Genomic DNA, 12,643 nt, shown 5'->3' on the forward strand with positions numbered 1-12,643 from the left:
CCACCTGACGGCCTGGAGATTGAACGCGGACTGCTGAGAGCTCAAGGATTTTCTTGTCATGTGGCTGAGACTCTTCTGCAGAGTAGAAAGAAGGTTACCTCTCTGCGATACATTAAGATCTGGAAGAGATTTCACAGTTGGTGTTGTTCCAAGGGGATTTTGCCAACTTCCTGTTCCTCTGCCTCTGTTCTGGATTTCCTCCAGGAAGGATTCGACTGTGGACTTCAGCCTTCTACGATCCGGGGTGCAGATTTCTGCCATCAGTGCTCTCCTCGGGTTCGAGCTTATATCTCTGCCTGTGATCAGACGTTTTGCCAAGGCCATCGTCAAGATACGTCCTCGTTCGGTCACCAGGATGGTTCCGTGGGACCTGAATCTCGTCCTTCGAAGACTCACATTACCTCCTTTTGAGCCTCTTCAGTCGGTTTCTCTGTATCTATTATCGCTGAAGACAGCCTTCTTAGTAGCGATTACTTCCGCTCGTCGGATTTGTGAACTCCAGGCTTTGTCTATGAAGGAACCGTTTCTCCGTTTTTTCCCGGATAAGGTGGTTCTCTCTCTGCCGCCAGAGTTCGCACCCAAGGTTCAGTCGGCTTTCCACAAGAACCAGGAGATTGTGTTGCCTACCTTTTTTCCTGCTCCTGGCTCGCGTGAAGAAGAAGTTCTTCACACTCTGGATCTGAAGAGATGCCTCACCATCTATTTGGAACGGACTCTACCCCTGCGTAAGTCCTCTCGTTTATTCGTGGCCTCTTCAGGGCCAAACAGGGGCATCAGTATCTCCAAGTCTTCCATCGCTAAGTGGATTGTTGCAACCATCAACTTGGCATATTCTGCAGCCGGCCAACCTGCTCCTGTGGGGATCCGTGCCCACTCTACTAGGGCAGTCTCCACTTCCTGGGCTGAAAGATGTTGTCTTTCGCCCGACCAGATCTGCAAGGCGGCTACTTGGCGGACTCTCCACGCTTTTGTGCAGCATTACCGTCTCGACCAGATGGCTCAGGAGGACTCTCTTTTCGGTCGGAAGGTCCTTGAGGCTTTTTTGTCTCCTTAGTTTGCCCACCCTTCTTCTTTGGTAAATCTATCCTAGTGTCACCTGGGATGGCAGGGAAACAGGAAGTTCTACTTACCGAGAGCTTCTTTTCCCTGTCAATCCCTGGTGACACGTTTTTGTTCCCTCCCTTCTTTTCAATAAATTTTGTTGCATCAGATTGCTTTGCCTGTGTGGTCTTTGGTATTCACTGGTGTTAGTAGGAGGGGAGGGCCCTTTTAAAGTTTTGAGTCCTGCCCTATCAGGTACGGAGGAGGAGTCTATCCTAGTGTCACCAGGGATTGACAGGGAAAAGAAGCTCTCGGTAAGTAGAACTTCCTGTGTCTAAGATGTCTGTATGCTGTAGCATTAACATTACCCTTCACTAGGCCCAAACCCTAAAAACAGCCCCAGACCATTATCCCTTCTCCACCAAACTTTACAGCAGGTACTATATTCTGGTAGATGGCATTATGGCATCCACCAAACCCAGACTCATCACTCCAGAGAACACATTTCAAATGCTCCAGACTTCAGTAGGGATGTGCTTTATAACACTCCAGCCAGTCCTTGGAATTAGTGAGTGATGCTACAGGGGACAGGCAATGTAATGCGCTTCAGTACATAGAAGACCCACTCTTTGAGTGTGCATGGTCTACCACTTCATACCTGAGTTGTTACTCCTAGACACTTCCACTTCACAATAACAACACCAGGGGAGATCTAGCAGGGTGGAAATTTCACGCACTGACTTGTGGCAAAAGTGGTATCCTATGAAAATACCCATTGAGACTCTTCATTTGAAATGAGGAATTGCAGTCTTACCTTCATTCCTGCTAGGGAGAGCATGTTGTTAAGTTTGTACATTCCTGACTGCACAGGTGTAGTATATAATAGTGCATCATTGAACTGAAAGAGGGGGAAAAAAAAGTTGTTGAAACGTAAAAGTCTGTACTAAACACATTTCATGTTAATCAACTAACCCTGGAGCAACAACCCACGCAATACGTCTATTCAGTCTATTCAGCCAAATTAAAATGTATGCTGCCTTCCAGCTGTTTAAGGTATGCTTTACGAGTTTAAAAACATAGCAGGAGTCCTCTTTTAGTCATACAATAACTCCTGTACACAGTATAAATCAGGTGGAATATTTTCATTAACTTAGCAACTTACCAGGAAAAACATTCGCGGCTGCATAACCTTCCTGGACAGTTTCATCAAAGTCCCCTCTTTCAAAAAGACCTGAGTCAGCAGATTGAATGAAAACACAAGAGCGTAGTAAAATATACATTTTACAAAAGCACGCATAACTAAAGGAAAGTATCTGCTAAACCTAGCAAATGTCCATACTACACATACTAGAGTGTTCTATTACCACAGGGCACTACTACTTATTTTACTTTACCCTGTTTAAGAGTACAAATACATAACACAAACACTGGTGGATATCCATTAGGAGGTGCCCCAGTGAGTGGGTCATCAGGTTGTATAAAAGCTTTTAGCATCCTGGGTGTTAAGTTAGCCCTGAACAGAGATTGAAAGAGTCTATATTTTCACATGTCTAAATGCTGCTGTCTACAATGTAAAAAGGATTTGCAGCCCGAGAACATTCTCCATTAAAAACCAAAATGAGTCACTGCTGAACACAAGAGAGATAAATTGCCTTTAGTTGGATATTATAAGCCTGGAACATGCTAGCTTTAATCGAAATGCAACTCCCAGGATCATAACTGAGGTTTGCGGGAGCTGAACTTTAAACATAGCTGCAGGTTTTCAATATTATTTTGTCTAGCTTATTTTTTTAAGTTGGAGAAGTCCTATTGCATTGAGCCTTTATAACACCAATATAACTTGACTAACTTTCTTGTACCATGCTTTCTTTGGCAAAGTACATTTTGAAGGTTCAATATTTTGTCGGTTGTAGTGGTTTTCCAATCTGGGTAGCTGATGGTCGATAAATATTTTGTATACATACCCTTCCTGGCTGAACTATCTCATGGTGGCCATTTAGGCTGTACTGGATCTGCATGAGCTTCTGGAAGTTATCCTTAAGGACAGGCAGAAAAAAAAAAATAGCTGTAGTCTTTTTAGATATATGCTCTTCTGAAGTAGACCTTAGTGGCATGGCTGGATGGTACAGCACACTCGCTTCTATACCATGTGCCCAAAAGGCAATGCATACTTGTAAGACTTACCCCTTGTTTTAATATGTCATTGGCATGATTAGCCACTTCAATTACAACAGTGAGGGCAGCTACAAATGAAAGAAAGGAATGGGTTAACTCACAATACCCTGCTAATACAAATTCTTTATGATGCCAACATCCTTCCTCCATGACAAAAAATTCCAGAACAACGAGACATGCTTTGATTTATGCCTTGTTCGTTGTTCTATTGCATGCTACATGTGATAATGGAAAACATCTATTAAAGTATAACTATTCACAAGATTGCAAGCGAGCCTTTGGTGAAAATTAAATCTCAATGGAGTGAAGCAAACCGCCCTTATGATCTTCTTATGCTTCTGTTATCACATGCCTTTTTGACGTATATGCAATATTTGAATATATGTCATTAAACCAGTCCCAAGAGGCAACGAGTTAGTTTTCTTGCACCTTGCTGTTCTGGTGGTAATAATTAATTGTTCACAATGTTTTAAATGGCAATACTACTGATTTGCATGCACATATAGTACTTAATTATGCTTTCACCGCATTATATCATCTATACTTTCTGGATTCTGGGGAAGTGCCAATCCATTATTGGTCACTTTAAAAAAAAAAAAAAAAAATTATATATACCGTATTTGCTCGATTATAAGACGAGGTTTTTTTCAGAGCAAATGCTCTGAAAAATACCCCTCGTCTTCTAATCGGGGTCGTCTTCTAATCAGACCTCAAATAGAGGTCTGATTATGAGACTAAGATCCAGATCCCCCGCACCGCTGCAGGGGACCTGGATCCTCCTGTCTCCCCCCCCCCCACACACTTACCGGTGCTTCCTGCTGTATTGCCGGGGTAGCGGGTTGACGTCTACGCGATCCGCGTAGACAACGTCCGCTGCAGCCGGAAGGAGGTGGAGTTGGCAGCGGGGGTTTGTCTGCGTCGGTCGCGCATACCTTCCCCGGCTGTCAGAGATCAGCGGTGCGGGGAACTCTGATCTCTGACAGTCGGGGAAGGTATCCGCGACGGACGCAGACAACCCCCGCTGCCAACTCCACCTCCTTCCGGCTGCAGCGGACGTTGTCTACACGGATCGCGTAGACGTCAACCCGCTGCCCTGGCATACCATGGGGCACAGTGGCATATAGAGGGTTAAAAGGCATATCATGGGCCACAGTGCCATATTGGTGTGGCAAGCCTGGGGGCAGATGTGCGTAACTGGGGGACAGGTTGGAAAATACAAGGAAATAAAAACAAAAAAATATTTTTCTCAATCATAGCTTTTATTTAAAAAAATAGTTTACATGAATTAACATTTACTGGTAAAACTTTTTTCCTTTAGGGTCGTCTTATATTCAGGCTTTTTCTTTTTTTCCTAAATTAATATTCAGATTTTGGGGGGTCGTCTTATAATCAGAGTCGTCTTATAATCGAGCAAATACGGTGTGTGTGTATATATATATATATATATATATATATATATATATATTTGTAGACTTGCTTTCATTGTTAAACATTAGTTATTTTGTAAACATGCTTTTACTGAAACAATAGTATACCTACCCTGTGTATTACTGTAGTCTGATGAATCTTCTGAAAGGTTCTTGAGATAATCTGTAGACAAAGCAAGTATATTTTGTAAGAAAAAGACAGAACCCAAACGAAACAAAAAACGGTGCCCATGCTGGTTATAGTCTACGGTGTATTTCTGATGTCTTCACAGGGTACATCACAAAATGCTAAGAATCTGGTATATTGGCACTTTTTAACATTTATTTCTGTATAAACACAATGGCTACCATTGTCAATCACATACATTACAGTTACACCTGTTTACTATTTCTTTTCACGAGGGAATTGAATATTCAACGTCCCAAATAGACCCCTCCACAGAAACAAGTATTGGGTAGGTTTTATCACGCAAGAGATATACAGTAGTGTCCACTAGATGGACTCATCGGCGAACACATGTACGTAGCCTGGTAGTCTGAAGTTTCTCTTTCATTATAGTTCAGTTCTTTGGCTTTAAACAAAACTATTCAATAAATCCCACCCACCCATTTAATGTAATTAGGCTGGTGGGTGACGGGTAGGCGCGCAATTTGTAAGCGACCACAGGGTGAACATAGCTGCTGAAAACCAGGTCAAGAAGACCTTCATATCCACTCTGAGAGGCAAGAACAAAGTGGCAAGAACAAAAACAAAATGTAGACTGCATTAGGCTAACAAAATAAATTTGTAGTATTACAGAGATTAGATCTTAAGAACTGGACAAGAAGCACACATCTTTCTATATTTGTTTTTTATTATTATTATCTTTTATTTATATAGCACCAACAATTTACGCACCGCTTAATACAATACATATATTCAAGGGGGATGACAGGATGAGAATTGACAGACTAAGACAAACCGATACATTAGGTGGTGGGGAGAGCCCTGCTCGCAAGCTTACAATCTTGATGGACTGTGATGTGGATTGCCTTTGTTCACAGGGGGAAATAATAGCGAAACTAGCACCAGGATAACTGTATAAATCTCAAACTGGAATTTCAAAGACCATTATTATCAGTCACAGTAGATACCAGTAACAATAGCACTGTGAGAACATAGCTATAAAAACTTCCAAAGCCACCATTCAGCCCAGGGGGGGCAAGCAAAAGCTGGAGGCTCAATCGTATAATGCCCCCAAAACATTAGGCTAATGATGGCTAGAGCAACAATGCACTATTGGTTAACTCCAATATAAATTTGCCAAAACTGATTGCTTAAAGGGAGCTCCGAAATAACACTTTCAGGGAGTAAATGATGCGTAAAGCCCTTGTTACAATTCACACCCTGGCGACTACATACGAAACAGCACTTAATACACAGAAACGGCCCCTGTAACAAGAAGACCAGGCCAAGATCATACAGAGCGGCATCCTTTAAATCTACCAAAGGACAAAAATAAGGCAGTTTTGTAATCAAGCAATTTGAGTAAAAAAAAGTTTTCAATGAGTAATCCGTGAGTATTTTATGCATGTGAAGCCAAATAAAGCGGTGCTTACATTCAACAAGATGCAGTCAGAGAGCAATACGATTAACAAACACATGGAAATGTAGAGTGGATGTTTTTCCTAATGCAAAGAACATGGCTTTTCGGAGTCTACTTTGATGTGGCACAGAGGTTAACAAGCTGTTTAGATATTTTGTAAGTAGAAAAGAGACACAAATGCATTTAGATACGGAAAAAAGAGAAATGGGTTCTTACACAGCTGGGGGGTCTCTGCGAGGCCGTGACACTGTGCTTTGATGTCCAGCACTGCTTTGTATGTTTAAAAAAGTTAAATAAACTAAGCTCCCATTTCATGCAATAAGATCCAGCTCAAAGGTGCCATTACTGACAAAGGAAGTTCAGGAAAGAGTTATCTCATTCCTTGAGGGGGAAAAAAAGCTACGGTCATGCTTTATTATCATCAAGGGCTGACAAACATGATTGCAACATAAATAAACCACAGAAACCTTTGGAGGTGTTATCTTGTATGTGTAATCAAATATCCAAAAGGACAAAAACACATCAAAATAGCAGTTGGGAAAAAAATGTGTAAAGGACTTTCAGACACAATGTTCAAGCCATATATACAGGGCTGTAGCATCCTTTAGATTATAACCGTTATTAAACTTATTACCTAAAAGTAAAGGTGGTGTATCTATCAATAAAACATAATAGTCCTAAATCTACTCTTTTCCTCTCAACTTAAAAAAAATCTGTATATGCTTGAAGATTTGCAAAAGTAAATACATCAAAAAGTAACTTATTTCAGGAAACACATTTTTTTTTCATTCTGAGACAACCATCATGGTGTATTTCTATATCCATCTATATATATATATATATATAGCTGTTTTTATATAAATGATGAAACGGAAGTTCTGTTACAGCATGGATTCCCTATCATTTGTCAAATATGCGCTGCTTATTATTTGATTCTCGCTTGCAGCACTTTTTCACCTACAGGAGGAGGCACTGAGCATTTAAATGCCTTAGTCGTTCATCAAATGTGTTTACAATTCCCCACAAGATAACAAGGGGCTGTGCATTTGCTAACAAAGCTAAAATCAAAAGCAAATTCGGTAAAGATCATACCTTTATTGACCAACGTATAATGGATCGCAAGCTTTCAACACTAGCGAGGTCTCGTATTAAGCCTGAGAAGTAGATAGTCTGGAAAGCTTGTAATCTGTTATACAGCAGTTAGCCAAAAATTTAGCATTTTTACCATATTTGCTTTCTCTCTTTCTATGGCTAACACAGTACAGCTCTGAAGCCAAAATAGTGAGACAGGCTATTCACAAGCCGTGTACCTGTTAAAAGCAATCGGTACTGAGGAATCCTTTGAACGGGCTTCAGTAAATAATGCTTCAGGGCCAAGTTAGCCGAGCGTGGAGTCATCTGGAAGAGACGAAAGCAGAGTAATGAACAGGTTCCTGTCAGGTTAATGCATTGAAACAATAAAGCAACTGCTAGATTTACTCATCTGAAGAGAAAAATTTTACCTTTACTTTTTTTATTAACATTATAATTTTCAACTTGCTACACAAACTGGATTAAACTTTTGAACCCCCCCTTTCTACTAATAAACTCAGTGGGCAGTGTTAAAAAGTTTTTAAAACACTTCAGTAGTTTAAGCTATCTCAAAGATCTGTGTTATGGGTCACGAGGGGCAATACTGGGCATACAGTTATCCTAAACCATTTTTGCACCGGGGTAAAAACAAAAATTGCACGTGGTTCTGACCAGTTCTAGTTAGAATGGGAGCCTTGCCGTTCATATCGAACATGAGCTCTCATAGCTAGGGCCAGGTCTGGGCTTATTGCATCCAGATTCTGCATTAAAACACATTAGTATTTCAAACAAGCAAAATCCCTATTCACTACTTGACAGTGTATTCTGCAAGCGAACAATTGGACCAAAGAGAGCAAGGATGACTAACTATTCTATCATGTAGGTCACATGACCATTACCAAGGGTGCGCTGTTGCGACTGGTACCCTCTAGAGCAGACCTGGGCAAAGCACGGCCCGCGGGCCACATCCGGCCCGCTGAATAGCTCGGACCGGCCCGCAAAGAGTGTCCTGGTGACTCACCAATGAGTCCGGTGTCCCCCCCCGCCCCGGTCACTTACCTTAAACTCCTGTGTTGGAAGCGTTTGTCTCGGGTGCCGGCGCTTTACGCTGGGCGCCGGCATATGACGTCAGACGCCGGCGATCAGCAGTGAAGCGCCGGCACCCGAGACAAACGCCTCACGCTTCCAACACAGGAGTTTAAGGTAAGTGACCGGGGCGGGGGGGGAGATCCTGAGAAGGGGGGGTTAGGGAGTTAGAGGGGAGATACTGAGAAGGGGGGGTTAGGGAGTTAGAGGGGAGATACTGAGAAGGGGGGTTAGGGAGGGAGGTCTTACTGTGTGTGTGTGTCTTACTGTGTTTGTGTGTGTGTGTCTTACTGTGTGTGTGTGTATCTTACTGTGTCTGTGTGTGTCTCACTGTGTCTGTGTGTGTCTTACTGTGTCTGTGTGTGTCTCACTGTGTCTGTGTGTGTCTCACTGTGTCTGTGTGTGTCTCACTGTGTCTGTGTGTGTCTTACTGTGTCTGTGTGTGTCTTACTGTGTCTGTGTGTGTCTCACTGTGTCTGTGTGTGTCTCACTGTGTCTGTGTGTGTCTCACTGTGTCTGTGTGTGTCTTACTGTGTCTGTGTGTGTCTTACTGTGTCTGTGTGTGTCTCACTGTGTCTGTGTGTATCTTACTGTGTCTGTGTGTGTCTCACTGTGTCTGTGTGTGTCTTACTGTGTCTGTGTGTCTTACTGTGTCTGTGTGTGTCTCACTGTGTCTGTGTGTGTCTTACTGTGTCTGTGTGTGTCTTACTGTGTTCATAGCTTATTCAGTTATTGTAATAAATATTTTAGCCCATTTTTTAGCTCAAAATATTTTTTCCTTTTTTTTTCTCCTCTAAAATCTAGGTGCGTCTTATCAGCAGGTGCGTCTTATAGAGCGAAAAATACGGTATGCACTCCGAAGCCTTGTTCATTTTGTTCACTTCTGTGCTGTGCTAATAGTTATTCAGGCCTTACTTATTCAAGCACCTCTACCAATGACGTAGGCTTGAATAACTTTATTAAACAGCACATAAGTTAACAAAATGGACAAGGCTTCGGAGTTTGTAGTTTGTAGAGGTCTGGCCCTCTAAAACCATTCCAATTTCTCATGTGGCCCCATGGGAAAATTAATTGCCCACCCCTGCTCTAGAGGAACTGTAATCAATCAATGCAAGAAAAAACAGGTCTAGAGAAGTAGATCTTGTGTTTTCTTGGCAAATGCGCACACCTATCCAGACAACTTTGGCACTGGCTTTCACGTGCACTGAAATAAATATTTGTGACTCATTACCTCAAAATCTCTAACAATCCCGGCAAACACAGGGTTCTTTCTGCACTGCTCATCAAGCAAGGACATGTTCCGATCAAATTCTCGGATGTACGTAGAATACATTTTAAGGTAAGGGCCTTTTTTTACAAAGATGTCAGCAATTTTCTGATGTTCACTCCTAGAAGCAAAGGGAAAACTTTGAGCTTAGGTTTAATTATTACTTATCTTTTTATTTAGTGCCGTCATATTCCGTAGCGCTGTACAATGGGTTGACAGGACATAACGAGTAGTATACTGTATAGCATAATTTGACTTCCAGGAACAAAAGGTGAGAAGGGTCCTGTTCAAACGAGCTAACAATCTAGAGTTTAATGGATGTGTTATGGTATTTTACCCCAACCCAGACCTCTTTAGTATGTTTCTATGGAGAAATAATTTGACAGGAAGTAGCAAAATCATCGAGCTGTTAGCAGCAATACATGCTTTAAATGATCACTTACTAGATCTACATGCCAACAGAAATCATGAATTAATGTGTAGTTGTGGCTTCACCATAAGGGAGAAGCAGAGGCATGATATTACTGTTACAAAACGAGTGCCTACAGGAACAAAATCCTGAATAATAGGAAGATTTAGATGTGAAACATTTGGGATTTTGAGAAGTCTGCTACTACTAGAACTTGGTTAAAATAGGAAACCGTATGGGACTAGTTTGGTGAGAGGCACCTTACCACTGAGACATTCTCTCTTCCAGCTCCCGCAGGACATCTCTGTTGAGCTCATAGAGTTGGGGCAGATAATAGAGGATCTGGTTCAAGATCTTCTCCTCAATCACCGACTTCCCAAGATGTCTAGAGGCCTGAGCTACAGCATTGCGGAAATCCTGCACGGATAACAAAATCTCAGATTAATAGGGGTTAAAGGACTTTTGTAACCACAGGATTAATTACAAGCAAACACATATAGCAAGCACATATAAAAGTTACAAATATCAAGAGGATGTATACAAAGTGCAGGGTCGATAGATCACTTTTCTTAAACAAACTCAACCCTGAAATACATTACGAATCTAGGAATTATATAAAGCACATTTTCCCATTAATTTCCATGGTAACTACCATTTAGGTAGTGACCAATGTTAACAAAAGATAACTGTTCTCCTGTTAACTGATTACTGCCTTTAAGTAACCATTCCATCAGGTAGCTCTGATTTTAAGAATAAAGTGTGTTGACGGCTGACCAAGCCATTGGAGTTTGAGCTTCGCATCAGTTTGCTGGCTATGAGTCCATTGCCTTTATTTGCCTTGATATATTTAGGCAAACACCACCAATTCAACTTTCACCACTTATCTTTACAAGATCATTATGATTTGATTGCATTCTGTTGTACAACACTGCAGGATACGATGGCGCTATATAAACAAATACGTTCTGAAGCATCCTGAATAGGAACGATAGTTGCACTGTGCTGGACATTGCATATCAAAATCTGAATTCCCACAAAATCTGTGTTATTACCAGCATCTGATTAAAAGTACGCTTTTTATTCTTGCATAATATAATGTTTTCAGGTAGCTGCATATTAGCCATTTCTATTCTAGCTCTGTTATCTTGGCCCTGACTCCTGACCCCAAATCCTTATCATACCGCCTATGGTAAACAATAGAACGTCTCAGTCTTAATCACCCTGCCTGAAACTCTGGCTAATGTAATTCTAAAGAAAGAATGCACTTCGTTAAGGCGTTCCTACAAACAATGAGCTTAGTGTGACGGAAAGTTACCCAAAACATCTCTGATAACAGCACCCTTTCAGGTCTGCAGATAAAGGAAGTTTATTGGAACAAAAAGATAACCTTTTGTCACTGATAACCTACATTACTACATATAGCACTGTATTTTATGATTAAGGAGAAAATATTTTTCCATTGGGACTTTAATAACAACAGTATGCATTCCTCTTCTCTGGGCAGATGATCCATAAACCAACAACACAGCCAAGAAGCTACACAGCCAATGGAACCAAATGCTTATTTTAGAACTAGAACCACAAATAAATAATACACACAGAGAACAAATTTTTCTTTACATGACACAAAACAATGTTAGAATGTACAACCATTAACCAAATCCACAAAAACATTAACACACGTCAAGAAATACTGATACAGAAGGAAAGAGAGCCATGCACTCGCAAGCTTGCAGCCTACTAGATCATTAAACAGTCTGAACAAGATCCCCTTTTCTGTAGGGCGCTAACGCTGCTTTACCAACATTCTCTACTCAGTATAACACTTCACTGCACTCAAAAATGTAGTCTGTTTCACAAATAAGAACACATTCGAAATTTGGGAGCTATGGTGTTTTAGCACGCACATGTAGTGCAATTATATATATATATGGTAAATTTTAGACATAAAAATAGTTTTGTTCAGCTGATGGCTACATGGAGTGGGAGAAAAAAAAATCTTCAGGATTTCCTGAAAAACAGGAAAAGAATGTGGCTAGCCTCTTATTAATACTTGTTTCCTGCAAGAATAAGTTTGCTTGTATTCAGCCCGCAATAAAAAAAAATTTCCCGGTAAGCTTGGGAAAGAATAATTTTAACAAGAGTAAGAAATGTGAGGGGTGGTAGATAAAAGACTCTCTAAAAAAAATCTCTAGAACCAGTATAATACAATAGTAAACACTGTACTGAATATAAAAAGGAGTCAATACAATTTGCACACTGTTAAAAATGTAAATTCTACACAGGTCGAGACGCACAATACACAACCCATAAACTACATTTAAAACCCAAAACTTTAAAATCTGAGCCGCTATTCGCGGCAAATAGAATGTAATGTTGGTACGGTGACTTACATAAGGGGTTATACAAAGTAAACAAATCTTAATTCTTGCAAATATGTCATTCTTGCCTTCAAATGCTAGTATCTGGAAACATTGCACATTTTGAAGCACAGGTGTTATTTTTAATCACTAATCCAATTTATTGGATAGTGATTAAAAATAATTTTTGCCACCCTTCAACCCAAGTTCTGAACCATTTG

The 12,643-nt window shown here is 40.8% G+C and overlaps 1 protein-coding gene across 1 annotated transcript in view; it reads right to left on the bottom strand.

Moving 5' to 3' along the window:
- LOC149299814 (FYVE, RhoGEF and PH domain-containing protein 6-like) overlaps positions 1-12,643 on the bottom strand; it is a 64,507-nt gene that overhangs the window by 14,038 nt on the left and 37,826 nt on the right. The window contains exons 10-17 of the mRNA XM_089486112.1: positions 10,328-10,479; positions 9,618-9,774; positions 7,540-7,627; positions 4,756-4,806; positions 3,226-3,284; positions 3,006-3,077; positions 2,204-2,272; positions 1,856-1,939 (exon numbers count right to left, since the gene is read on the bottom strand). Of these exons, the coding sequence (XP_089342238.1) occupies positions 1,856-1,939; positions 2,204-2,272; positions 3,006-3,077; positions 3,226-3,284; positions 4,756-4,806; positions 7,540-7,627; positions 9,618-9,774; positions 10,328-10,479 (732 nt within the window). The remainder of the gene's footprint in view (positions 1-1,855; positions 1,940-2,203; positions 2,273-3,005; positions 3,078-3,225; positions 3,285-4,755; positions 4,807-7,539; positions 7,628-9,617; positions 9,775-10,327; positions 10,480-12,643) is intronic.

The sequence above is a fragment of the Sceloporus occidentalis genome, unplaced genomic scaffold, assembly GCF_023333645.1.
Source record: "Sceloporus occidentalis isolate IW3139 unplaced genomic scaffold, rSceOcc1.0.p SCAF_28, whole genome shotgun sequence".
Lineage (NCBI taxonomy): Eukaryota > Metazoa > Chordata > Lepidosauria > Squamata > Phrynosomatidae > Sceloporus > Sceloporus occidentalis.